This window comes from Diceros bicornis, chromosome 11, assembly GCF_020826845.1.
Source record: "Diceros bicornis minor isolate mBicDic1 chromosome 11, mDicBic1.mat.cur, whole genome shotgun sequence".
In the NCBI taxonomy this organism is placed as follows: Eukaryota; Metazoa; Chordata; class Mammalia; order Perissodactyla; family Rhinocerotidae; genus Diceros; species Diceros bicornis.
The window spans coordinates 43,818,134-43,843,933 of record NC_080750.1 but is presented as its reverse complement, the minus strand read 5'-3'; the positions used below and the strand labels follow the sequence as shown (position 1 = coordinate 43,843,933).

The 25,800-nt window shown below is 35.4% G+C and overlaps 1 protein-coding gene across 1 annotated transcript; it reads right to left on the bottom strand.

Moving 5' to 3' along the window:
- Positions 1 to 1,482: 1,482 nt before the first annotated feature.
- On the bottom strand, positions 1,483 to 19,182 carry TDO2 (tryptophan 2,3-dioxygenase). Its single transcript, XM_058550247.1, has 12 exons — positions 19,147 to 19,182; positions 18,822 to 18,927; positions 17,485 to 17,575; positions 14,924 to 14,994; positions 13,405 to 13,532; positions 12,042 to 12,228; positions 10,688 to 10,795; positions 7,262 to 7,373; positions 6,035 to 6,092; positions 4,743 to 4,822; positions 3,997 to 4,087; positions 1,483 to 2,023 (listed from the first exon to the last, which is right to left on the bottom strand). Exons 1-12 carry the CDS (start codon positions 19,179 to 19,181, stop codon positions 1,870 to 1,872), a joined length of 1,221 nt encoding a protein of 406 aa, XP_058406230.1. The 5' UTR covers position 19,182; the 3' UTR covers positions 1,483 to 1,869.
- Positions 19,183 to 25,800: the final 6,618 nt, after the last annotated feature.

The window sequence follows — 25,800 nt, the reverse complement described above, 5'->3', positions numbered from 1 at the left end:
ATGATAACATGCCAACTCTTATGTGAGCTTTCACAAAGAAGCCCCTTTCTCCCGTCTCAGCCTCAATGGCTGCTCTTCTACATAGGCATATGCTGTGCTCCAGCCATAACAAACTACTTGAAGTTCACCCGGTGAGGCTGAGAGGAAAGCAATGAAGTCTTCATATTAATTAGGAGTCATAATGAAAATCATCAAGATGTTCCTGGGTATGATTTCACAAGGATCTCAAAGTGAATACTAAATGGGGCAAGCTTACAGGGACTTCGTGACCCATTTAAGAATTGTAATTTAAAGTGGATCATGAGCGCTAGGAGCGAGTTTGAACAGGGGGCAAGGGTAGAAATTGGCATTATAAATTGTTTTGACATTTACATTAAGAATGACTGATATATCCTTTGAAAAAAACTCAACAATTGTATAGCTTGGTTATACCAAGAAATATAGATAAAAAGACCTAAATCCAATCATTTTGTCTATTAAAAGAATAAGCCTTGACAAATGGCATTTACTCCAAGATTCCAAGGCATGTTGGTGACAAAACATCTATTAACACATTTTTTTATTACTTCATGAGAAAAAGCAAAGATTATAAGTATTTTTATCCCCATTATGTAGATGGGAAACTGGGGCTTAAACTTTTGTTTGTACCAGAGTAGATAGTTAATAAATGGCAAAGCCAGAATTTTCTCCCAAGCTTGCTGATTTCAAAGCTAATGCCTTTAGTCACCATGCTGCCTTATAAGAAAAAACTTGGAATTGAGACCAAAGAATAGTTCAGTTCCATCAAGAACTTGCTGCTTGCTATAATCATTCTAGGTCAAGGTTGTTATACATTTTAGATTCCTTTGATGATAACTTGTACTCTCCTCATAACAGAAATTTAACTAAGTATTGCCAATATCCAGGCTGAGCTAGAAAAAGAAGAGTAAAACTCACGTCTGATCTAAACTCTTAGCCTAAAATTTTTTGTTAGAAATGAACTGGGTCATTGTTTAGTCTGTTTATCTCTCCTTTCTTCTGGAAAGAACATTCTTCTTCACTTGAAGGAACTATTAACTCATTCCTACCTCAGTCCTGCTGTGCATTAGAGTTGAATCTACCCCACAAACCACAAGCAGTGGAGCTGGGAAGAGCACCTTTGCCCTTCTGGGAGTCCAGAGGTGCTAGAAGCTGGGACCCACCCTGAGGAAGGCGCTGATCTACAACAAAGAAGAAGAAAACCAACACCTACAGAAAAGAAGAGATGAGACAGAGATTCCTCAAAGTGTTCAGGAATAAAGTATTCCAGGAACTACATCTATCCCTGTGACCTCAGACTCCTCTCAATTCTTCGAGCTAGCGGAGTAATTGCCCAATAAAACTTCAGATAGATTTCTGTCATTGGTCATCAAGAGTCCTAACAAATACAAGCCATGTTTCCCAAACAATATATGCAAAAAGACTAATTTTTATTATTTTTAAAAATTTTTGATTGACCAAGTTTTTGTATAGAATGACACATTTTATTGCATAAAATATTTGAAATAGCTGAAGTTTACAGCTTATAATGGATTAAACAATGAAATGATTACATTAAATGGTTACATTAAGGTAAGTATCAGGGAACATTAAGTTTTTTAATAGGAAAACACCCTATGTTATGTACAATGTTATAATTTAACTGAATTAATTTCTTATCTTAGTGCTGAATTTTATATCATTACAAAACTGAGGTAATATAATTATTTCCAAGATTGGATCAGAGCACCACAGTGCTTAACTATGTATATACATATATTACAATGACTCTGTGTATTCATGAAAAGTCATAGAAAATTTTAAAAAACAAACTGATAAATCAGTGTTCTTCATAGATTTTTGCAGATAATTTTAATCCGATTCATCACTGCTGTGGTAACAGCTGTTAAAATAATCAGCCGTGTAAAGGAATTTATGAATAATTGGGTTCATCTTCGGTATCCAGTGTCGAGGAACCAGATATGTTGAAAGATTAAATAAATCTACAAATACCTTGTACCTGTCACTGGAAAAACACATATATACAGATGTTTTAGATTTATTGATGTGAAATATTTAAAATTTTCCATCAAAAAATTTCATTTCTGAGGTAATATTTTGCCATAATTATTATTCAATATTATATTTCATTATATATTGCATGTGTATATCATATATATTATATTAAATAGTATTAGTATTAAGATTACCTCATTTTTATTCCATATCCAAATTCATGCCCATAAAACAGTATTATGTGTTGACCAGGCTCGTCCAGATTAAAACATGGAGTCTTGTTATTGTCATGCTACCTTCTTAAAGATAAGGGTGTGTTCTTATTTCTGACTTTTTTTTTTTTTTTTTTTTGTGAGGAGATCAGCCCTGTGCTAACATCCGCCAATCCTCCTCTCTTTTTTTGCTGAGGAAGACGGCCCTGGGCTAACATCTGTGCCCATCTTCCTCCACTTTATATGGGACGCCGCCACAGCATGGCTTGCCAAGCAGTGCGTCGGTGCGCGCCCAGGATCCGAACCAGCGAACCCCGGGCCGCCGCAGCGGAGCGCGCGCACCCAACCGCTTGCTCCACGGGGCCGGCCCCCTTATTTCTGACTTTTAAAGGACAGTATGCAAAATAAAAAATTTAAAGCATACCAAGTTCTTAGTTGTTCATTTGAAAATATTTCCCAGCTGCAAAGTAGCCGCCAAGTAACTACCATGAATGGATTAATGAATTGAAATACCATCTTAGATTCATAATGAATGTCTACAGGAGTGAGTTTAACATTTAAAATTGCTTTAGTGTTTGTCAGTCAACTATTTTAATTGTTGCAGTTTTATAACGGAAGAGCATTTGCCTTTGAAGTCAAATTTGGGTTAGAAAATTCTGTTCTGTCACTTGCAGATCATGTGACCGTGAACAAGTTGTCTAAACCTCAATCTCTTGGTTTCTAACTTTGTAAAATAAAAACTACAATCCCTTCCTCTGGCCAGGCCTTTGTGAAGATTTAATGAGATGATGACACACTAGCAATGCTGTTTGTGTTAATTATTCCCACCACTCTCTGGTGTGTGTGCTCATTTTGTACAGACAATCCTTTCCTATTTCATGCTTATAGGATTTATTCCCAGGGAAAGAGAAAATATGTAACAATTGTGAAAATTCAAACCAGTGAATTTTATAAATCATTCAATTTAGAGTTTATTCCCAGGGAAAGTGAAAATGTATAAAAATGATGAAAAATTGAACTTGGTGCATTTTATAACTTAGTCAGTCTGGTAGTAAGAGTAGTGATGAATGAAAATGTACTATAAAGAATTCTGGAGACTAAATGTGAATATCTAATTTATTCTTTAGCTGATTCTCCTTTCTAAGGGGCCTTGTAAGTTTCCCAGTTTTCAGATGTATCTATTTATATATCCATCTATCTATAATGTTGTGAATATTAAATAAAATAAGAACACAAATGTCCTAGAAATCTCTGTATCAGGTTTTCAATGCTCAATAAATGTTGACCTTTTTCTTTGTAAACAATGTGAAAATGACACTTTCTGGAGTAGATGGAAGCAGTTTTTATACTATAAAATAGAGTCATTTCAGGAAACAAGAAACTATTTTTTAGCTGTGTCAGTCATCTGGCCCAAAGGACATTAGTGGAAATAGTGATAACTGTTTTAGTCTAGTCCAAACTTGAGCCAGAATAAGTTGAAAACATTTCTACCTGGATTAACTCCTTCATGTCCTCACAGGTCATGCAGCCATTGGTACCATGCCCCTTTTCATCACAGGATCAAAATGGTGAACTTCCAGAACTAAGATTTTTATAATGGCCTCCAAAGATTCTAATAGGAATACCTTAACCTAACTACAAATGTTTTGTCAGCGGTTCAGACAGGAGCAAGTATAAATGACTTTTCCTAGATAATGCATATATATATATGTGGAGAAACAAAGAATGGTGACTTCCACCAAGACAAAAAGGTGCATTTCTCCCATCTTACCTCACTGTTGAGCGCAGGTACTGATAGCCGGAGGACCCACCAGTGCCACCTTTGCTGCCCAGCATTCTGTGCACCATGCACACATGGTTATCTAGGCAAACACACAAATTAACTCCATGGATATTTTTCTGCCATTAGTTCCACAATATTCTAAATACAAGAGATTGGTAATGATTGTTGCTTCTGAGAAAAGGCTCACACTTTATCACTTAGCCATATGGAAGGTTCATGTGTGAGAGCCAGATGAGACTGGTAGGTTGCCTGGCACCCCACTTGGTTCAGGCTACATGCATTTGACTCCACCTATCATTACATTTATCCTGGGAACACAACAGGGTGGAGCAGGGACACATTATGACTTATGAGCCCTCGGCACTTTTGTCTTTATGGGTTCCTTCCTCTATGAAAAAAAACTATCAAAATAATATTTTAAGATTGTATTGGCATAAAGATGAATAATTATTATATATTAAAACATTTTCTTTTACCTAAAGTTCATTTTTTCCTTCTGATTATCAAATAGAACATTTTCATGAGCCCTGCAGGCCCTAGGCATTGTGCCTGCTATGGATAAATTGGACCTGGGAGAGATTAACTGTCAAGGTGATTTTTTACAAAAACAACTCGCTCACACACAAAGGAGGAAAGAAAAGAGAAAGAGGGAAGGAGGGCAGACAGAAGAAGAAACGGTTGGTAAAGCAACAGAATGGGGGAGAAGGAGCATTAGGGTTGAGGGGAGGACTTACATCTCCATTTGGTCATGAGAGTGTCTATGTCCATAAGAGAAGTCAGCAACTGAAAAGGGACCTGGAATCGAGGCTCTTCCCTAAAGGAAAAATGAGAAGGAAAAGAGATCTAGTCAAGCAAATCCAGTGTGTTAGGAAGAGCTTGAATTATACGATCTGTTGGCCCTGGAAACAAATGTCAACTTTGCTTCTTAAGAGCTATGGCAGCTCTGGATTACTCTCTCAGTCTTAGTCTCTTCATCTCAAAAATGGGGATACTACCACTCAGCTTGGAGCATTGGTTTGAAGAGTCTAGAATATCCCATGTAATATACATGAAGTAACGAGTCAGAGTCACACCTAACGTCGATTCTCATTAAAAGGCAGACACATACATAGTCTCAGGTTTTCCAACTGATGATAGTCAAAATCTTCTAGGCAAAGATATTAAACCAAAAACCAAAGACTGCTTTTTATTTCCTCTAATATATTTTTTTCCCTTTTTATAATCTAATCCTTCAACACTCTCAGTACATTTTCTGCTTGGGATACCTAAGCTTGAGTGGCATACGTTTAGTAAGAGTTTAGGAAAAGAGTCAAAAGACTTTATTTATATTGCCAGTCTGAAGAAACAGATTTAAGAAGATTAAAAAATTAAATAAATACAAGTAAGTAAGACATCCAGTAAACATAGGGGTTTTTTTGTTTGTTTGTTTTTTGCTTTCCGCTAGTGTGCTATCCATTGTTCTGACACATTTAATTCATGAAACATGAAGACGAGAACTTCATATGTGTGAAGTAAGAGTACGTGGATATTTAAGGGACACTTGGAATGCTTTAGACATGAAGACAATTTTACTTGAAATTGCTGAATAAGTAGAACAGCAGTTTATAAAGTGTTTTCACCTTATCCATTCTTTTTTCATTTTATAAAACAGGAATAACTCCACGACATTGTGTAATGACAGAAGACAGTTCATGACTGAGGTCCTGAGACAGATTAAAGTTTGGCCCTTTAGGACATCACTTGATATTAAGTATGTTAATACTTCGTAGAATTTAATGAAAAGGACATTTGATTAATTTGTGTGTGTATGTGCGTGTTGTAATCTACTTGAGATAAAGTTATACTCTTACTATTTAAAATTTTTTAAAAACTCATGGAACTTCACAATTAATTATTTTCTAAGTTTTCCCCCAAAACTAAATGACTTTTTAAAACTATGCTTGCAATTTATAACCTTTATACTTGATATATTATCTATATCCACTCCTCAATTTTAACTTATACTTCTCTTCGGATTTGCTTTTACCTGTAAAAATATATCATCAAGGCTCCCTGAAGTGCTCTGTATGACAGTCGTCTTTCACCTGCAAGATGCGTAGCAAGTTTTAATTTAATAGGTAATTTAGGGCAGTCTTATATTACTTTGGCATCATCACCTTAAATAAAGTGTTATATGTTTTTTGAAAACAATGTAAGCATTAGTTTAAATTTTTTACCCCATAGCTTGAATTTGGAAAACTCTCATTTAAAACCTTATTTTAATATTAGATTTTAAAAGACAAATTAAATATATATATATACACATTTTAAATTCTCAAAACCTTTAAATGTCATGTTAGGAAAACCTAATATGGAAACTACTTAGCTTTGATGATAGAACGTATTTTTCAAGTAAAATAGTATGATGACTTACTTGTTAAAAAATTAAGATTTATTCCAAGTTTAATTTGAAAGTAGTTTTTTCTAATTCACTTTAAATTACTTCAAAACACTTGGCTTCAAGGAGCACAACCATATATAAAATCTCATATGTGTGCTCTAAGGAAAGGCTTTGCTCTATCTGCAGAAAAACAAGATTTTGCCAATCTTTACTAAGGGTTTATAGAAAACTGAGGCCAATAACCTTGAAGCTTATAGAATTTAATACTAATTTCATAGACTGCTATGCCTTGTACTTGCATTACAAAAATTAATTTTTACTTCTATTCTGCCTATTTCCAAAAGGTTCCAAATAAAAATGAACAGAAAAGTTTCAAATAGATAAAAGAGTTAAGTAATGAAAATTTTAACCATACTGGTCAAGTAGTTTCAGAAAATAATACCTCAATATTAATTATGCTAGAAGTCTAAACGTGTGCTTTTCCAGGCCTGTTTGGGAAATTTATTTCCTCTGCCAAGCCACGCTAGCCCTCACAATAGAGTTATTCCTCTCTCTCCTACTGCTACTGTAGTATGTACAACTACACTGCTTGTTTTTGTGTCTGTTCCTACTATTCTGTGAACTACTTGAAAAACCATATTCAATTTATCTTGATATCTCTCATGTCTGACACATATTATGAAAGTTTCTACTAATGTCTTTGAGATAAACTGGACATTTAAACCTGTTAACATAGGGTTATCATTGATAACATTAACCCAATTCTTGTATCTGAATGAAATATCAATTTTCATTTCATTTCCTCCAAGTGAGGTTTGATATTTTGATCTGCACAGGTTGCAGGGAAACAATCCTTAGAATAAAAATACTTACCTTTACTAAGGAGATGTTCATGACGTTTCTCATCAAATAAAGAGAGTAATACCTCTTTTTGTTTTTGAAATTCAGCCATTTGTTCCTTTTTTTCCTCTGACTCTTCTTTAGCCTTTGGGGAAAAATACTGTATTAATATTCCCAAAAGAGAGAACAGATTTTTACTTTTAGAAAACGTTGCTAGTGAGATATAGACTTGCCCGTTGCAGAAAGGATGTACTTGAAATATTTACCATATCATCTAATGCTACAACTTGGAAATTACAGCTTATGAGAGAAATCTTCCTCACACTTACTGGTTCTATTCTTTTATTTAAGTTTAAATGATTTGTTAATCTCAAATATTTTCTTCATAAATATCATAAGGAAAGAACTCAGATGGGCAAACTGGAGGTAACCACAAGGGGTCAATAATAGTGATCGAATTTTAAACAGCAATTATTTAACACAGGAAGTAAAGTAATTCCACTTAGGAAAAGTTAAGAATTCCTAGTCAGAAAAACTATTAACTTTAGTGAAATTCTCTATTTAGTATTGTATTCTGTAAATACAATTTCTTAGATTTTTCACTCTATATTTTTACTTATTTGATATCTATTGATTTGTTGAAGGAAATCCTTATTTTTTTTGCCTACAACACATGCTCTACTTACAACTCAATTACTTGACTTGAGTCGGAGCAAAAATATGTTAAGCCAATTATCTTCAATTCTTCAGAACAACCACACTGTGTGGTAAGAACTTGTATGCATATTATTGTCAATTAATTACTCAAATATTCAGTAAATGTCAAACAAAGGTGATAGAAATAAAATTATGAGCAAAAATTGAGTCCCCTGATCTCATGGACTTTATTATCTGGTGGGAATAAGACATTAAACTGCAACCAGGGCCAGTGGTATCCAGGAGCAGTATAGTGCCATTAACAATTTACAGTGGTAGGGCGGTCAGGGAAGACCTTCCTGAAGAAGTTTTCCTTGAGCCAAGACCTGAAGCACAGGAAGGAGTTCCCTGGGGAAGAACATTCCAAGTCCAGAGATAACATATAAAAGACTCTATGGTAGGATAGTCAAAGAACTAAATTCAGCTTAAAGGAAATTCAGTATGATTGTGCCACATGAGATCATGAAAAACCCTGTAAACTATGTTAAGAATTTTTATCTTTATCCTAAAAACAATGTGGAGACATAAAAGAGTTTTATGCAAAAGGGAAATGTAATCAGATTTGCATTTTGAAAAGATCGCTCAAATTGCTGTTTGGAAAATAAATTGGAATGGAGCCATATGTGAGAGGCACATAGAATAGTTGAGAGAATATTCCTTTAGTCCAGGTGGAGAACTATGGCAGTTTGCACTTGACTGATGGTGGTAGATTAAAAACAAATATTTCAGAGCTATTTACACGGTAAAATTGGTAGGATTTGGTGATAACTTGAAGAAGTGGTTGAGGAAGAGGGAGGTGCCAAGGATCAATTGTACATGTCTGACTTGACAAACTAGATGGCTTATAGGAGAAAAACTTCTTCAACTTGGAAAGAAGAAGTTGAACAATAGTGGAAGGAGGGGAAATTTTTTTACGTTTGGTTTTATCAGCCTGTTTTTGAAAGGACCAGGAGGAAATATAAAGTAGGGTGTGCAATATATGATCAGAAATTTAAGGAGCTATCTAAGCTAGAGATGAACTTATGAGAATTATTGGTGGATGAGTAGATATTGAAGCAGTGGGTATAAATGAGTTCATCTAGTGAAAGACCACAGAGACAATACAAAACATCTAAGCCAATGCATTACAAAACCCCACCATTTATTGTTCTGAGAGAGAAAAATGAGCCAATAAAGGAAATAGAGAAATAAGGGCCAGAGAATTAGATAAAGACAGAATGTTGTATGCCAAATCCAAGAGAGAAAAATGTTCAAGAAAGAGTAAGTAGTCATTAGTATTGAATGCCACTGGGAGGTCAAGCAAAATGAAGATAATAAATGGCCATTGGATTTATATACAGGAAAGCCATTTGTGAATCATGGGGCAAAAGACAGATTGGATTGGATTGAGGATTAGAAGAGGGACAAAGAAATAATTATGCTAACTACTGTCCAGCCTTGGTGGTCTAGTGGTTAAGAATCTGCTGCCCAGATTCCTTTCTGGACAGGGAACCACACCTTTCCATCGGTTGTCAAACTGTGGCAGCTGCCATGTTGCTGTGATGCTGAAAGCTATGGCTCTGGTATTTCAAATACCAGCAGGGTCACCCATGGTGGACTGGTTTCAGCAGAACTTCCAGACTAGACAGACTAGGAAGAAGGACCTGGCTACCCACTTCCAAAAAAATTGGCCATCAAAACCTTATGAATAGCAATAGAGCATTGTCTGATATAGCGCCAGAAGATGAGAGGGTGGCTCAAGAAGACCTAGCAGGGTTCCACTCTGCTGTACACAGGGTCACTAGGAGCCGGAATCAGCTAGATGACACTAGCAACAACAAACTGTTCTAAATACTTTACAAATATTAAGCTACCTTAATGCTCATAATAATTCTATGAGATAGATACTCTTATTTTCTATTTTACCAAGGAGGAAAGTGAGGCAGAAAGAGGATAATTAACAGACGAACTTCAATGTCTCACAGTTATTAAGAGGCGGAGGTGAGATTTGAACACATGCAGTGTGACTTCAAAGTCCTTGCTTTAAGCACTACCTGACACAGCCTCTCAAGGCAGAGAATTGAAACAACTCTTTCAAGAAATTTAGTCATGAAGAGAGGATGAGGGGCTTGTAATTTGAGGGAAATGAGGAATCAACAGTATTTTTTTTTTTTTTTTTTTTTGGTAAGGAAGATTGTCCCTGAGCTAACCTCTGTGCCAATCTTCCTCTATTTTCTATGTGGGACACCACCACAGCATGGCTTGATGAGCAGTGTGTGGGTCCACGCCTGACATCCGAATCCACGAACCCCGGGCCACTGAAGCGGAGTGCATGAACTTAACCATTATGCCACCAGAACGGCTTCAACAGTATTTTTCAAGTGAGAGAAACTTGATATCATCTGAGAGCCAACAGGAAGGACCTAGCAAATATATATATAAAAGCAAAGGGAAAATTATATGGCTAAATATATTTGGTTAACTGGTCTTTTGTGTGCCTACTTCTGTCTAGAATTAGTCATAATAAATTTTCAACAGAAATGAAAAAAGTCTATTAATCTCATCTATTTAACACAGACAAAATCTTATCTACAATGAACTCAATTTAATACGATTTATTGCACATAAATAAAATCAATCTTGTAACATATTTCAAGCAAGTGCATTTGGAAAGAAAAATGTAAGAAAAATGAAAGGTTAAGAGAAAAGTAGAGAATTGTTAAAATAAAATTCCCAATGCTTTTTCTGTAGTAAACTTATATTTACTTAAGGCATCCTAAATACCTGAAGCTTTGTGAATTCTTCTTCCAGCCCTTTGACAATATTTTCTTCAAACTTTCCCCAGAAGTTAAATCCATGTGGCTCTAGACCTGGTGTTCTTTCCAGCCATGCCTTAAGAAAATATTATTTTTAAGTGAATACGTTGCAAAATGTAATATATGTAAAATATGTTGTAACTAACATTTATGAACTTGAAACAGGAAATCTTCAGTTTTGAGAAATATATGTCATAAGTTTTTTATTTGTAAATATTTTCTCTTTCCCTTCAATTTCTTCATTTACAAAATACCAGTCTCTGACGTTTTATTTTCTTAATCTTTAAGGCTATCATATTAATAATGTTTACTCTTTATTAAGACATATTATTATAGAAATCTCAATTTCGTTCTGTAAATCTATGCACATATCTAAACATTGTTTTAATGAAGTCTTCTGCTTTATCTTCAAAATACTTTATGTCTTAGGAACTGAAGGAATTACGGCATGTATAAGACGATTTCTTCTAACTGCAAGAGCGTGGTATACTTAGCAACTTTGAAATCAACTGACTACCCAGTAATTTTACAATTTCACAAGACTTTTAAATCCAGAAATAAAATTGAATTCATGCATCTCTGTGGGTTCTCATTTAACCTATTCTTGGTTTTGAAATTAGCTTTGTGATTCTTTCGCTCCCTATCTTTATAAGCCTTTATATGACATTATATATAATATATTAACCTAAATCCACATTTACAATACTCACAGGATTAGTGAGCAGAGTATAATTCACTAAAAGAAAAGTTTAATTTGCAAAAGAAATGCTTTGTGGAGGAAATCAAGGCTACACAATCCTTATTTAATAATTTATTTATGAAGAAACAAATTAATAATTCCTCAAGACTATTTATAAACCCCTGGGGAATTAAGATATGAAGAGAAATAATTCCGAAGAGTACACTCTTGGTAATTTAGTTTAATTGAGAAAAATACACAACTTGTGGAACTTTCCAATTATGGAATATTTTAAAGAAATAAAGCTCAATGAATAACTACACTCAGTTTAAAAATCAGCTAATTAAATGTTGCTGAATAGGAATGTTTAAAAAATTCATTTTAATAAGATCAGGAGGTTATTAAATATTAACGTATCATTGACTATATAAATATTTCTGAAATTCTCGAGAGTTCTTAATATTTTAAATATATTTAAATTAGTTGAATTTGTGAGTTTAAGTATTTTTATAAATTCTTTTCCTTTTTTATTTCCAATAAATGAGACCCAATTTTGATACGAGTTTTAAAATTCTGATCTAGCAAAAGCTAAATGAACAAGATGTATTGAGTAAGATTTTCGAAATAGTATTTGAGCATGTACCTCCAATAGTTGCAGAAGTGTCTTTTCCTGCTCAGACTTGAGTAGCAGTTCATTATCTTCTCCTTTGAAGTTATCGCGGTAATGTCTTCTGTTATAAGGGACTCGCAAACTCGGAAGAACACCGATCTTGTTTTCCAGTAGCCGGAACTGCAGACTCTGGAAGCCTGATGCTGGAGATAAGTACTCTCTTTGAGAATAAATGGGGGAAGGGAAGAGAAGAAACAGGAAGTGATGGGTTGAATTTGCAAATCACTGCAATGATTTCTGTTGTGAGAGGTTGTCAGTAAAACAAGATATCACCAAGAACACAGACACACAACTACCTAGAGTTGGACTACAATTTAGACCGTTCTGGAATAAGGAAAACGAGCTACTTAAACATTATTGTCACTGTGAGTCAATCAATTTAAAGTTGGAATGTTTGTATAGTTTGTGAAATATCATATGTGTGTGTGTACGTGTGTGTACTAAGTCTTTTCCTAAGATAAAGACAGGTGGACATTGAGCAATATTTTCTATTCAACAGCGCTAAAAGATTCTTTATAAATATTATTCAATCCCTCCTAAAAATTACATTCCTGGATATTAGCATTAATTTCACTACCTCATATTATTATGAGCACCAGTGAAACTCTACAAGTAAAATGAATGTGATGTTGCCTAGCACAAAATAGGCAATCAAAAATGTTACTACTCCCACCCCACACAACCACCCAATCTCTTACATCCTTGTAAATTTCCTTCATCTAATTTGTACTAAGACTTCAACTTTTTAAAGCCACCACAAAGGAATTCTACTACTTTTCCTTTTGTTGTCAAACATGTTGGAGACACTGCCTGTTACATCATTGAACACACCTGATGTTCTTAAGAACATTTCTTCTCAAATTTTGGTATGAAAAATGCTTTTTTTGGTATATATATGGCTTTGGCTGCCTGGAAATGTAGAGCTAAAATTTATAGTTCAATCCATAACTTATACTGACGCTTTTGGTGACATGCTTCCTTACACATCACTCCTATTTCCCTTTATTTTTAGTTTTTAATTTCTTTAAAATTTAGTTACCTGTATTATATCAGCCATTTTAGCCATTTTGGTAAGTTGTCTAAAATCCTTTTTGGATAAAAACAGGGCAGACAATGATGAACTGAAATTAATTGGTCATATTATGTTTGTATGTAAAAGTGAGTGATGAAATGTTTTTAGTAACTTAAATTCTTTGTGATTAAGACTCTCAAGTGCTTATAGTGACAAAATGTCAGTAGAACAGGTTCCTCGTGTCACACAACACATATTCTCCTTTTACCCCAACAGAATAAGAAGGTAAACCCACTGCATTATTACAAAGCCACAGGTGCACACCTGAAGTCGTTGAAGTCCAAGGGTGTCATCGTTTCCAGAATGGAAAACTGCTGGACCAGTAGTTTAAGGATCACCACCACTCGGTGCATCCGAGTAACAACCTTAAGCATATTCCTTTCATTCCTGACCTGATGGTTAGGAAATGAAACACTGAGTAATCAATTCTAATTTTTAGAAGATACAAAATAGACTATAAATAACAATGCATTCTTATTCCTTTCATCTCTTTTTTAATGCAGAACATTGGAACTAAAATTTGCCATAAGTATATGTCGATTTAATAGCAACTCTGAATTGTGTGCAAGGAATGTCTGCAAAATCAGAATCGTTTTTCTTCCTTTAAAAATAGAAAACTATAGGGGCTGGCCCCATGGCTTAGCGGTTAAGTGAGCGCGCTCCGCTACTGGCGGCCTGGGTTCGGATCCCGGGCGTGCACCGACGCACCTCTTGTCTGGCCATGCTGAGGCCCGGTCCCACATACAGCAACTAGAAGGATGTGCAGCTATGACATACAACTATCTAGTGGGGCTTTGGGGAAAAAAAGGAGGAGGATTGTCAATAGATGTTATCTCAGAGCCGGTCTTCCTCAGCAAAAAGAGGAGGATTGGCATGGATGTTAGCTCAGGGCTGATCTTCCTCACAAAAATAAAAATAAAATAAAAATAAAAATAGAAAACTATATGGAAACAAGGTAGAAGTAAATTCTGGAACACAGCTCCCGCTGATTTCAAAGCAAATTTCTCTCAGTTTTGCTTCAAAGAATAAAGTTCAAGGAAACGTGGAAGCTTCTGGGTGAAGATTAAGCAACACTTAGACAAATCTGCTCTTCGCTGAGGGTCAAAGTTGCCATTGACATCAGCGGGAATTGTTGTCACATATATAAGAAGAGAATGGTCTGTGTATGGATGCCTTTCTTTTCCAGCCCCTTTTGGAGCAAAGGCTCAGAGGTAGAGGACCTAAGGAAGGGAGTGTCCTGTGTCGGGAAGGCGTGCGGGAGCAGAAGGCAGGCTGGGAGGCGGGAAAATGCAGTTCAGATTTCTGCAATCACCCGACGCTCTGTTCTGCTCTTGATCCTCCTTGCCCTTTTCTTCTGTATTTCCCGCCTTCTGGTCTCTTTCCTCTTTTTCTTCCTCCTGCTACCCTTTTCCTAACTTCTCCTTCTCTTCCTGCTTCATTTTCCTCATTATTGTTCCTATCGTCCCACAGCAAATATTTATTAGAAATACAATTCTGGTACCTATTAATTAAAGAATCTATATTAGCTATCCTGGCAATCTACCATTGTTTATAACAACATTTTTTTAAGGGTAAAGAAAAAATTTTTTTTTCAGTTCTAAACAAGGGGCCACAAATTGAAATTTTAAAGGCACTGGAAAATAGGACTAAACTCTTGTCCACTTGGAAAGCTTTTTTTTTAAGTAATAATTCCACCATTTGGTGTTAAAATTTTCTCATTAATAATATTTTCTACATTCCCCAAGAAAAATTACGAAACTAATTTTGTGATATAATAACTCACATGGCCATTCTGAAAGATCTCTCGAACAGAATCTAATTCCCAGAGGATTTGCTTAAACCAGAGTTCATAAGCTGCAATCAGAAAACCATTGTCAATGGGAAAGTTATGGGAGCCTCTTTGACTATAATTATATGAAAAACACAGTAAACACACTGAAATAGAAATAAAAATGTAATTTAAAAATCAATACATGCCAATATAGCCCTATTTTTTATACTATAAACAAATATTAGTTATAAAGTTATAGTACCCTCCTTTAATTGAATGTTTTAATACGCCAGGCATGTTATCTCTATGTTTTATATTTTTTATTTTTACATTGCTTTCTCTCAACAAATGTCTTGTTTAGATCTTTTAGGATATAGCACATAATCAAATTCTAACTTCCCGTATGGAAGCTGGAGGTATGGGGAGAAGCAAAGTAATACTCAACTTCATCTCTAAAATTAGAAACTGACATTCACTCACCTAATGAATATGACAAAGTTTTGGTTTCTAGGGGCTTAGAATATTATGAGGAGGAAAAGCTTATGAATAGTTTAAAACTTTGTCACATTCATCTATTTCCCTCAGATTCTAGCATAGTGTTTGGCATATGATAAACACTGGGTGATTATGTTATGAATAAATGAATTAAATAGCCAATGTAGTCATTAGTTCAGCATAGAAAATCAATAATATCAGAGATGTCTAGTGCACTCTATTTGGTGCTATTGTATGGGTAAAGGCTCTGTTTCTGTACTAATTAGGGGAATAAATTACAACTTTAAGTTACATTTATGGAGATATCCAGGGATCTAATTTTCATATTTGGACAAAGAGCAAATCAAATATTTCTTGATCAGTTTATGTATCTATTTTTCAGGTTTAACTTTGTGACTAGTCCCATGACCCATTGACTACATGTTGTAACTGAAGGATGGGAGAAAAATCTCCCTATCAAATAATGATGTATGCTTATTATGTGCTATACCTTAGGCTAAGGGCTTAATGCATATTATCTCATTTTGTCTTCACAAGAACTCGGTGAATGAGAAGATACAGCAATTCTCTCCATTAAACAGATGGGGAAATGGAGAGAATTATTGGTCAAGAAACTTGACCAAGGTCACACAATTTATAATGGTAGAGATGGGATTCTAAACAATTTTCTAATTCCAAATTGGTGCTACTCTGCTATGATTTTTCCCCTATTGATTTTGTCTTGGTATGAACCACCAACAAAAATGTCAACACAAAAACAGGAGAAGTAACACATTAAACCAATTGTTTTCTGAGATAGGCAGGAAGCTAGATATGAGCTGGGAGCAAGGTCACTCCACCAGGTGCAGTGTCCTAATTATCAGACAGTGGCTCTTTGGACTTGCAACACTCCCCCGACCCTGACTGAGAGTAGCCCCAAGCCTCATTATACCCTTATTTGCATTGCGGTTTTGAGCCCCCTTGTGGGGGATCAAGGCCATGACAGTTCCAGAAATGCCTACGTAAGCAAAAAATCTCCCCCTCCTGACATGGGGGTGGAGACAATGCCCCCATTGGCTCACCTTCCAAGACCCTTACCCGTCCCCAGGACCCCATCTTCCATAGCCACTGACCACCAAAACTGCCAAGCAGTTGCTCACCTGGGGCCTGCCCGCCCCTCCCCTTGGGGGGTGTACTTTCACTTTGTTAATAAATCCTCCTCTGTCAAAACTTCCACTGTGTGTCCCCTCTCAAATTCTTTCGTGTCTGTGGACCAAGAACCTGGGACCTCACCGCACCAATCTGACTGGTGCTGGTGACATTTCCATCTTTAATTCTTTTATCTCAGAGTTGATCATTTTAGCCAGTCAGTGAAGCAAACCACCATTTGAGGAAAAGACACAAAGAATTGGTAGGGAAAAGAAACATGTCTAGAAATTGGGCACTGACTGGCATGAGCCATTGGGCCCTTGTCAGCCAGAAGACAGTATTATGACACCAACAATCTTAGAGTAAATATTAATATTTGGGGGTTATAGAACATTTTAAGATACATATTCATGAAATTTTGCACACAATTTCAAAGAGTTCAGAGACTGTCTAAACTCCCAAAGTCATGGACTCCTCGCTAAAAACCCCAGCCCGGAGGTTAGAAGTCTAGTGAAGATAAACACATATTTTAGACAAAATTTACATTTCTGTTCAGTACCAGATTTATATAGGATTATGTAAAATCACAATAAATTTGAGTGATCTCTTTCTTGGAAATAGTTTTTTAAAGTTCCAAGTTGAAAAATACTAATATCTTAGCTTGCAAATTCTTTGTGAATTTCAAAGGAGAGAAAGCCTCCTTGGACTTATGACAAAGCTCAAGTCCTACTGGATCACATTAGCAGTATAGTAACACAAAGAAGACTGTTACAAATCCCAGAAAGAGGTTCTATGAGAATTTACCTGGCAGCAAAATATTTTCAAGCATTTCTGAGAAAGGTGATTCCTTTACCTTTCACCATCTTATCATTAAAAGAATTGTAGCTTTCCTCATTCTTGATGGGAAATGCCTGTGGGATAGTTAGTGTTCAAACTTTTGTGCAACTTACCTTGATGAGTTATGATAAAAAGATGTTCATCATGGATTTTATTTCCTTTTATTTCACTTTGAAGTTCCTGTGCATTCAAAACCTTTTCCAGCTTTAAACAAAAAAATAGAAAGACTGATTTTGTACAAACTTCCAGTTATAAGATGAATAAGTTGTGGGGATCTGATGTATAGCATAGTGATTATAGTTAATAATACTGTATTATATACTTGAAAGTTGCTAAGGGAGTAGTCTTAAGTGTTCTTACCACAAAAAAGAAATGGTAATTGTCTGATATGTTGGAGGTATTAGCTAATGTTATGGTGGTAATCATTTTGCAATATAAAGTGCATCAAATCGACATGTTGTACACCTTAAACTTACACAATCTTATATGTCAATTATATCTCAAAAAAGCTAAAAAAGACAAAAGAAAGACTGATTTTTAAGTTGCGGAATTTTTTTTAACAACTTTCATAAGAAGTAGAATATGACACCGAAAAAAATTCCCCCAAATTCCCAAATTCTCAGAAACCAATCTATTTTCTTTTAAACAATTAAGGAGTCTTGTCATAAAGAGTGAGCTGAATTTATGATTTTTATTCTTTTCAGAAGAAATTATATTCAGTAGGATTCTATCATAACAAATGCTACTATGACTCATTGAGAAGTCATATCCCTTCTATCTCTTGAAATGAGTATGATAAAAGCTTGATAACTTGGCTGACTGTGTATCTTCTTTTCTTTTATTCCCCCAAAGAGTCTATTCTACGAAGATCTTAACATTTTTATCAACTCATCCTTAGAAATCCATCAATGAAGGCATCAGCGGCTCTAAACATTTCGCTTCTTAAAAAATATAGAAGGCAAACAGGCTGAAATTTACCCCAGAATAATCTCCAAATATCTCCTTTGTTAACATCTCTCTTTTATTTACTAATGATTTCAAGAAAACATGTACCTTCAACATTTCTACTTTTTTATAAGGGATTTAAAAGAAAATTTTTTCTGGATACATTTGCAACTATCTAGGCTAGGATTTATTGACCATCTCTTATGTATACAAGTTGTGCAATGCCTGTGAGCTACACTTTATCTTCTCATTTACAGTCTTTTGCACAGACTCTGCATTCTCTGCTTTTACGGTAACTCTGCCTGAGAGGTGAATTTTCACATATAAGACTCTTGAATTGTTCTATCAAAAGTTGAAAAAGCATACATTTATATGAATACGGATATCTTTAGGTCCAGAAAACTATTTGGTGATTGAGAAAAAAAACAAAAACATGAAAATGTCACTTAGTAAAATTTAGTGCCTACTAATGGAAGCTAAACAGTGTAAGGACTCTGCCACTTACATGCAGGTAGTTCCCATAGATAAGTCCTCCTTTGCTGGCTCTATTCACACCCGTTTGTGATTTGTCTTCTTCACTGCCTTCTACAGATAGTTTTTTAAAAGTATATCTGCAGATTAAATAAGTGAGGAGAAAAAAATAGATCTTGAGAGAACACAGTAGCTAATAATATGAGTGACTGAAATTCTTATTGCTAATTTTTTTTAAAGTAGATTATTAAAGGAATAAAGTTGGCAGTTTTCAATGCTCTTAAAATTCAGAAATTAAAGTGTTCATTCTTGCCATTTCTAAGAGCCTGACCATACTTAGAATAGAGGTAAATACTCACCCAAAGTTGTTTCCTAGAAATGGGCACCCACTCATGGTGAAAATGCACTGGCTGAGAAGCACCAAAGTTTGACTCCACAGCTGCCTTTTATGTATCCTGCCCACCCTGCACCAGCCAATCAGCTCTCTCCGCGTGCTGTTAGCAAGGCTCGCAGTTCAACTGGTACAGAAGCTGAACCTCTGTAAACTTTAGGGTGGATTTATGTTGGGGATATTTTGTTTACTAGGAGAGTGAGTATTGAGCCAAACTGAATCATTTGACTTGCCAAGTTTCACTTTTATATCCAAAGTAGCAAACATTAAATCAATCAATAGAAGCCAAGTTAAATAAAAAAGATATTTAACTATTCTATTCCAAAAACACATTTGGCATAGTGTTAGGATATATCAGATGATGAGATTGTAAAAAACAAATTTTTATTCTTTCAGTCTTAAACTTGGATATTCTTACAATGGCTAAGCCAAAAACTGAACTTGAATGTCTCCGGGGAAAGCAATTCATTATATAACAGAGGCAAGGTACATACTCAAATCCCATTTCCATCCCATCCTCACAGTTCTTTTGGCTTAAATCCCATCTAATAATCAGCAGCACATAGGCTGCTGTATTATATTGGAACTTAAATGGACATTATTAATTTACTGCTCACCTGTGGCATACCAATTATAGGGCAGTGGGAGTCATCCATATTGGGGTACTTGGTCTGCAGAGAATTTAAAAACAATAATAATGTGCCCACAATTCCAAACAATGTCAGTGATAAAATATTATTCTTAGAAAACATTATTTATTCACCTAAATTCTAAACAGTTGCTTTGAGGACTAGGGACCCAGGACAGAAGGTCCATCACTCCATCCTTAGGACACCAGTGCTACTCACTAAGAACCACACATAGACAGCACTTCCCTTTTATTTCACCCTCTAAAATGGTCAGTTTATGTGTAATTTAGCAAAGTAATTAGAAATCAGAAACTCCTTTTCTAGTCTTGGCTCTACCACTGACTAATTGTGTGATATGGGGAAAATTGCTTTAACTTCTATACATATCAACTTCCTCACCAAAAGAAATGAAGGTGTTCAACATTGATTGTAATTTCAAATCCTGATCCACCCTAAAATCCTGACCTTATGACTCTATAATAAATTATAATGTTTAATGCAGTTTTACAGAAGATACATGAAAATGCTACGCTATAAGAGAACTGGGAAATCATCAAAGTCACATCCTAAACTCCTCATATGCTCTTTGGGTTTTTTTTTTTTTAAAGAGGTTAGTATTCTCTTTTTTTTTTTTTTTTTTTTTTTTTGGCAGGGAAAGATTTGCTCTGAGCATCTGCTGCCAATCTTCCTCTTTTTTTTTTCTTTTTTTTCCCCAAAGCCCCAGTGCATGGTTGTGTATCATAGTTGTAAGTCCTTGTAGTTCTTCTGTGTGAGCCACTGGCTGCCACAGCATGGCAACTGACAGACAAGTGATGTGGTTCTGTGACTGGGAACTGAACTCAGGCCACTGAAGTGGTGAGAGTGCTGAACTTGAACCACTAGGCCATCAGGGCTGGTTCCTCTTTGGGTTTTGACAGATGACTCTGGCACTTGCTTACACACTGGATAGGAATATGTCTGCAGAAGAGGCAGAATCACTGTTTCTAGTGCCCTGGCCTAGAGTGTCCAGAAGCAGAGAATGTTTAATAGTCCTTCTTTCTCCACTTGGTTGTTCAACCGGGTATGTGTTTACAAAGATTACAGCCAAATAATTTAGTCTACTCTCTTTAAGCCTTTTGGGCTGAGAAGTGCTCTTCATTTATTGGTCAACATACTAGTGAAAGAAATAAGGAAATGTTTTTTCACTATAAGTTAGAAAAATTACATATTTTAGGAGCAAAATAGTTTTCTTTCTTTTTAAAATAGCATTTTGCTTAGATCTTTTAAGTAGTGTTAATTCAGTGGTTTGCCCTAGCAACACAGGAACTGATTATTCAAAGATTTGAATTTAGTGCACTAGAGAAATTGTAAGCTAATCTAAGCAAAGCTTGTTTCTGTCAGCCAGGAAAGTGACTATAATGACAACCCTCAAACACATATATTCCCATTAATTTTTTCAATAGAAGTATGAAATTTATGACTGGTTATATTCTGTTTGGCATCTTGCCAATACTTAACAGATTGGAGAAATTTTTCTTCATGATCAGCTTTAAAACTTCTATAATCAATATAGTATTTACTGCTCCCAATATATTTTATGTACTGGATATTTTACACAAACCTTATAGAAATATACTTTAACTCAAAGAATCAAATCTAATGGTGAGAACTTCAGGCATTATAGCAGGTAAATAGAGGAGAATATATGGATATAGGCAATGATTTATGGTAACCTTCTAAATTCATTATATGCCCATATACACATAACTTTGTGCACACATGGATTACAGAAGGAACGTTCTAGAGGCAAGATTGGCTGATGAACATGCTTAGAAGACACAAATCATGACCAACTCTGAGCCTAAAAAAACCACCTAATTTGTTTTGGAAATAAAAATACTGAAAACTTGAGAGACAAAATAACCTTTTTTTCCTCAGATATGTAATAAAACAATACGGAAAGAATATCAAAATAAATTAAGACTGTTAAAACCAAAGCTTATGTCTCTAGTTCTTTCCTCATGATTTCTAAGGTTAGAATACAGAGAAGAAGTGAGCCTGTGAGATAGAGGAAAGAGAAGAATTAGCAGGAACTGCTATTGTGCTAAATTTAGAAAGTGAATAGGAATTTACTTCATTCTTTCAGCCATCACAGCATTGGTTGCTAACAAATGGCCACGTGTCATCTATTGTGGAATGTTACATTCTCTTCTTTTACGTAACCCTCAAAGCTTAGAACTGCAATTTCTTAGAACTGCAATTCCCCCACCTCTACCCAGCAACCCAATTGTTCACATTTTTCCTACTCAAGGGTTAAAGGTTGTGGCAGACACAGAAACACTAAACCATGAGAGGAGTTCTCATAGATAAATGCTCCGGCATCCTGTTTTTCAAGAGATAATTCTGAAGGCACTCTGAACCCTTCTCCACATACCCTAGAGGAATCCCCAGTTGTTTACAGTGTTGACCTGAATAATGAATCTTTCTTTTGGCTTTTTCTCCTTCCCTTCCTGTCTCCCACTGCCTATTCCCTCATTACCTCTTCCTGGGAACACCTCTTAAATAAGTTCTCTCCCCACAAGTCCTTGTCTCAGGCTCTGCTCTGTAGAAAGCCAAATTCATATATAAATCTCTTATTCATCAGGAGATCTAATACATTTAGTAAATCAAATAGTTACTTTCTGTTTTTCAAAATATTTTTCCTTTCTAAGCAAAGAAGGTTCTAGAAACATAGCAGCCATTCAATAAGTCATTCATTTACTTTGTGAATTACCATTTGTTGTATGAAGTAGTTTATCATTGTTGTTGTTTTGTTGGTGGTGGTGTTTGGTTTCATGCCCACAGATGGGAGTCTGAAGAGAATTAAAACCCCTTAGCTCCGATCTAGACATAGTCATACAAGCAGGAGCTTTTCAAAGCCTCTTTGACAAAACTCAGGAACGGCCATCAATAAATAATGTTTGCTCAGTTGTAATTATTATGGCCGACCCAAGAAAAAGCATAAAAGAAACTATAAGGATGCCAATTTCAAGGCAAAGGGTACTCATATTGCTAGTCGTGGATCAGTTAAGGGATTATTTCCTTCCTCTGTGTGGATTAAAGATGATTAGTTTCCAAGACATAAAGAAAAGAATTCTTGGGAGACGTGTTTATGTAAGGTTGCTCTAAGCCACCTTGTAGGTAAAGAAATAGTCGTGCCTCACACCAAAAGCATCACAAAGGAGCCAGGAACCAGGGGACCTTTTTCTACCTTGGGCTATGAAATGTGGTATTTGTGGAGAAATGCTTACAGATAAACTCATATTTTATTTCCTTATTCATTAAAAACCGTGAACATTATAAAAATAATTCCATTGAGATTTTAAGCACAAGTTGTAGAAATTTTAAACACAAGGTTGTAAAAACTGTTTTTGTCCACTATTGGTGCTATAATTTGTAGTAAAACTCCAATGACATTTTAACATTCATTCTTTCCACATCAAACATTGTATATTGCCCTTTAAAATTTTTCAAAAAATCATGCTTTTCATTTGATTATAATTATATTATGATAAAATAAAAATTATATATAATTATATAAAAATTATATAATTTCACAGAATTTTTAAAATTAATGTAATAATTGTAAATATGAAATGGTTGAAAATTATCTATATAGAATGAATTGTATAAAAACAAAGTTTGTGATTCAATCTCTATGTATTACATAATTTTAAAAAGTACTAAGAACAGATTTTATAATCAATCACATAAGATCAATAAAATGATCAAAAAGTTTAGGTACTGTAGCCATAATATACAGTTTGAATTATAGGAAATTGTTAGATTTGTAGGTCAGAATGGTTGAAATCAGCAATTTCACATGGTTCGTCTTAGTGCTTAAGACTAAACACAAAAATACTATTAAAGGGGGCTTTCAAGTCAGGAAAATTTGCAAAAATGCTCAAATAGACAAATCTGTTCTTTGAAAAGGAAGAGGTAAGCAAATTCTAATGCTACCAGGATAAACTTATATCTTTAAATGTTCAGCAAAGCCTGCATAACGCCTAAATTTATTAGCAGAGAACCCAAGAGTTCACACCCTTACAACAGACTGTGTAATTTTCAGATTTCATTTCCCATCACTTCCCACCCAAACATCTTCTAATAAATCCAAAGTATAGAGACTAAGTTCTGGAATCTCCTAAATTCTCCATGCTGAAAGTGATCTCTTTGCCCCACTGCCTACTGAACTCTTACTCATTCTTTAAAACACATTTCAAATAGCACTTCGTCTGGCGTGCTTTCTATGATATCCCCAGGTGGGGTAATTTCTTCCTCCTCAGTGGTTCAACAAGACTTTTTTTGTATTTAAATTCTTGGTGCTTACCACATTTAATTGTTATCATTGAGTTTTGTGCCTGACTTGCTCACTAGGCTGTATTTCCTCCGGGAAAGTTTGTGTGTTCTTCCCTTGGAATCTTCTGCACCTAGCATAGAGCCAGGAAAATAAGAACACAACAAACGTTTCTCAACAGAGGTAAATCTCATCATTTGATCACTCTTTGTTATGCAGAGTCAAAGAGGAATTTAAAAATCTAGGTATTTAGCAGAGAAGTAGCCTACTGATAATATTTAGAAACATGAGGAGTAAACATAGATAACCTATGAAGAAAGTCAATGAACTTTGTTTTAAAATTATGAAGCTTCAGGTATTATGGATTATATTTTTATGCCTAATCTCTGCATACAGGCAGATCAGTAAGTCAACAATTTGCTAAGCACCTTCTCAGTAAAAGTTGTTCAGGTGCTGCTATCTTCTGAGCATTTTCAATTCTCACGAGTCCGAGATTAAATCGATCACTCCCAAATAATTGAACAATATTTGTGAAATGACTTGCACAAAGGGATGGAGAAAATGCAGTAAAGAGAAGGAGAAAAGAACAATGCTTTTGTAATGGTTACCATATACCAGACTTTATGGTAGAGTTGTTCCATAGGTTCATGCAGTTAGTCCTCTGAGAACTGAGGCTACATATGTTGGTAACTGATAGATCCAGAATGTAAAAGAGGACTGTCTCACTCTGAAGTTCTTGCTCCTACATAGGCTGCCTTGTAATTCCCAACTGTTAGACTTCAATAACATACTGTGAGATAATAGAAAATACACACTGGTCTCCGCTCTTGGTTCCTGGTACAGAGCTCCTGAAACCCTTATAATTTCCTAAGTGATAGAACACTAGGAAAGTGATAAGAACACTAGGAACATCTTTTGTTCTAACATTTAGTCTTTGATCCCAGCTCCTGAAACCCTTGTTGTTTCCTGGTTAATAGGAGTGTTTTTTGTCCTAGTGAGGCAACTCTGTGTGGACTCCTAGATGGCTCCTGGATGACAGATGGTCACCAGAAAGAAAAAAACATGATTAGAAGCTTGGAATTTTCAGCCATGCCCCCCCATTCTCTTGAGAAGGGGGAGCAGGGCTGAAAATGGAATTAATGATTGATCATCCTTACATGGTGAAGCCGCCATAAAAATCCCAATAGTGTGAGGTTCAGATAGGTTCCAGGTTGGTGTACGAGTGGAGGTGCGGGAAGAGTGGCACCCTCAGAGAGGGCATGGGAGCTCTGCACCCCTTACCACATACCTCGCCCTATGTACCTCTTCATCTGGCTGTTCATCTATATCCTTTATCATATCCTTTAATAAACTGGTAAACATAAGTCAGTGTTTTCCTGAGTTCTGTGAGCCACTCTAGCAAATTAATTGAATCTGAGGAAGGAGTCATGGGAAACTCCAATTTGTAGCCAAATTGGACAGAAGTTGTGGGTAACCTGGGGACCTACTCCTTGCCATTGGCATCTGATGGTGGAAATGTGAGTGACCACAGGTTTGTTGCCTCCCATCTGCTTAATCTGCAGTTTAATTTCCTGCCCACCCTTTTTCCTGTTCTGATTTGATGTCCAGGTAGGATTTTAAAGTCTGCCTTGGTTATAATAACAGTCAGGATTTCCTCGAAAAAATAAGAGAGAATTGC

What these genes read in the sequence shown, in the direction of transcription:
- TDO2 (XM_058550247.1), bottom strand. Translation starts at nt 19,181, where the DNA reads ATGAGTGGGTGCCCATTTCTAGGAAACAACTTTGG. An exon ending in AGATCTTTCAGAATGGCCAT is followed by an intron (nt 13,533 to 14,923) that starts GTGAGTTATTAT and finishes CCTAACCATCAG; the next exon opens with GTCAGGAATGAAAGGAATAT. An exon ending in TACCTGCGCTCAACAGTGAG is followed by an intron (nt 2,024 to 3,996) that starts GTAAGATGGGAG and finishes GTGTTTTTCCAG; the next exon opens with TGACAGGTACAAGGTATTTG.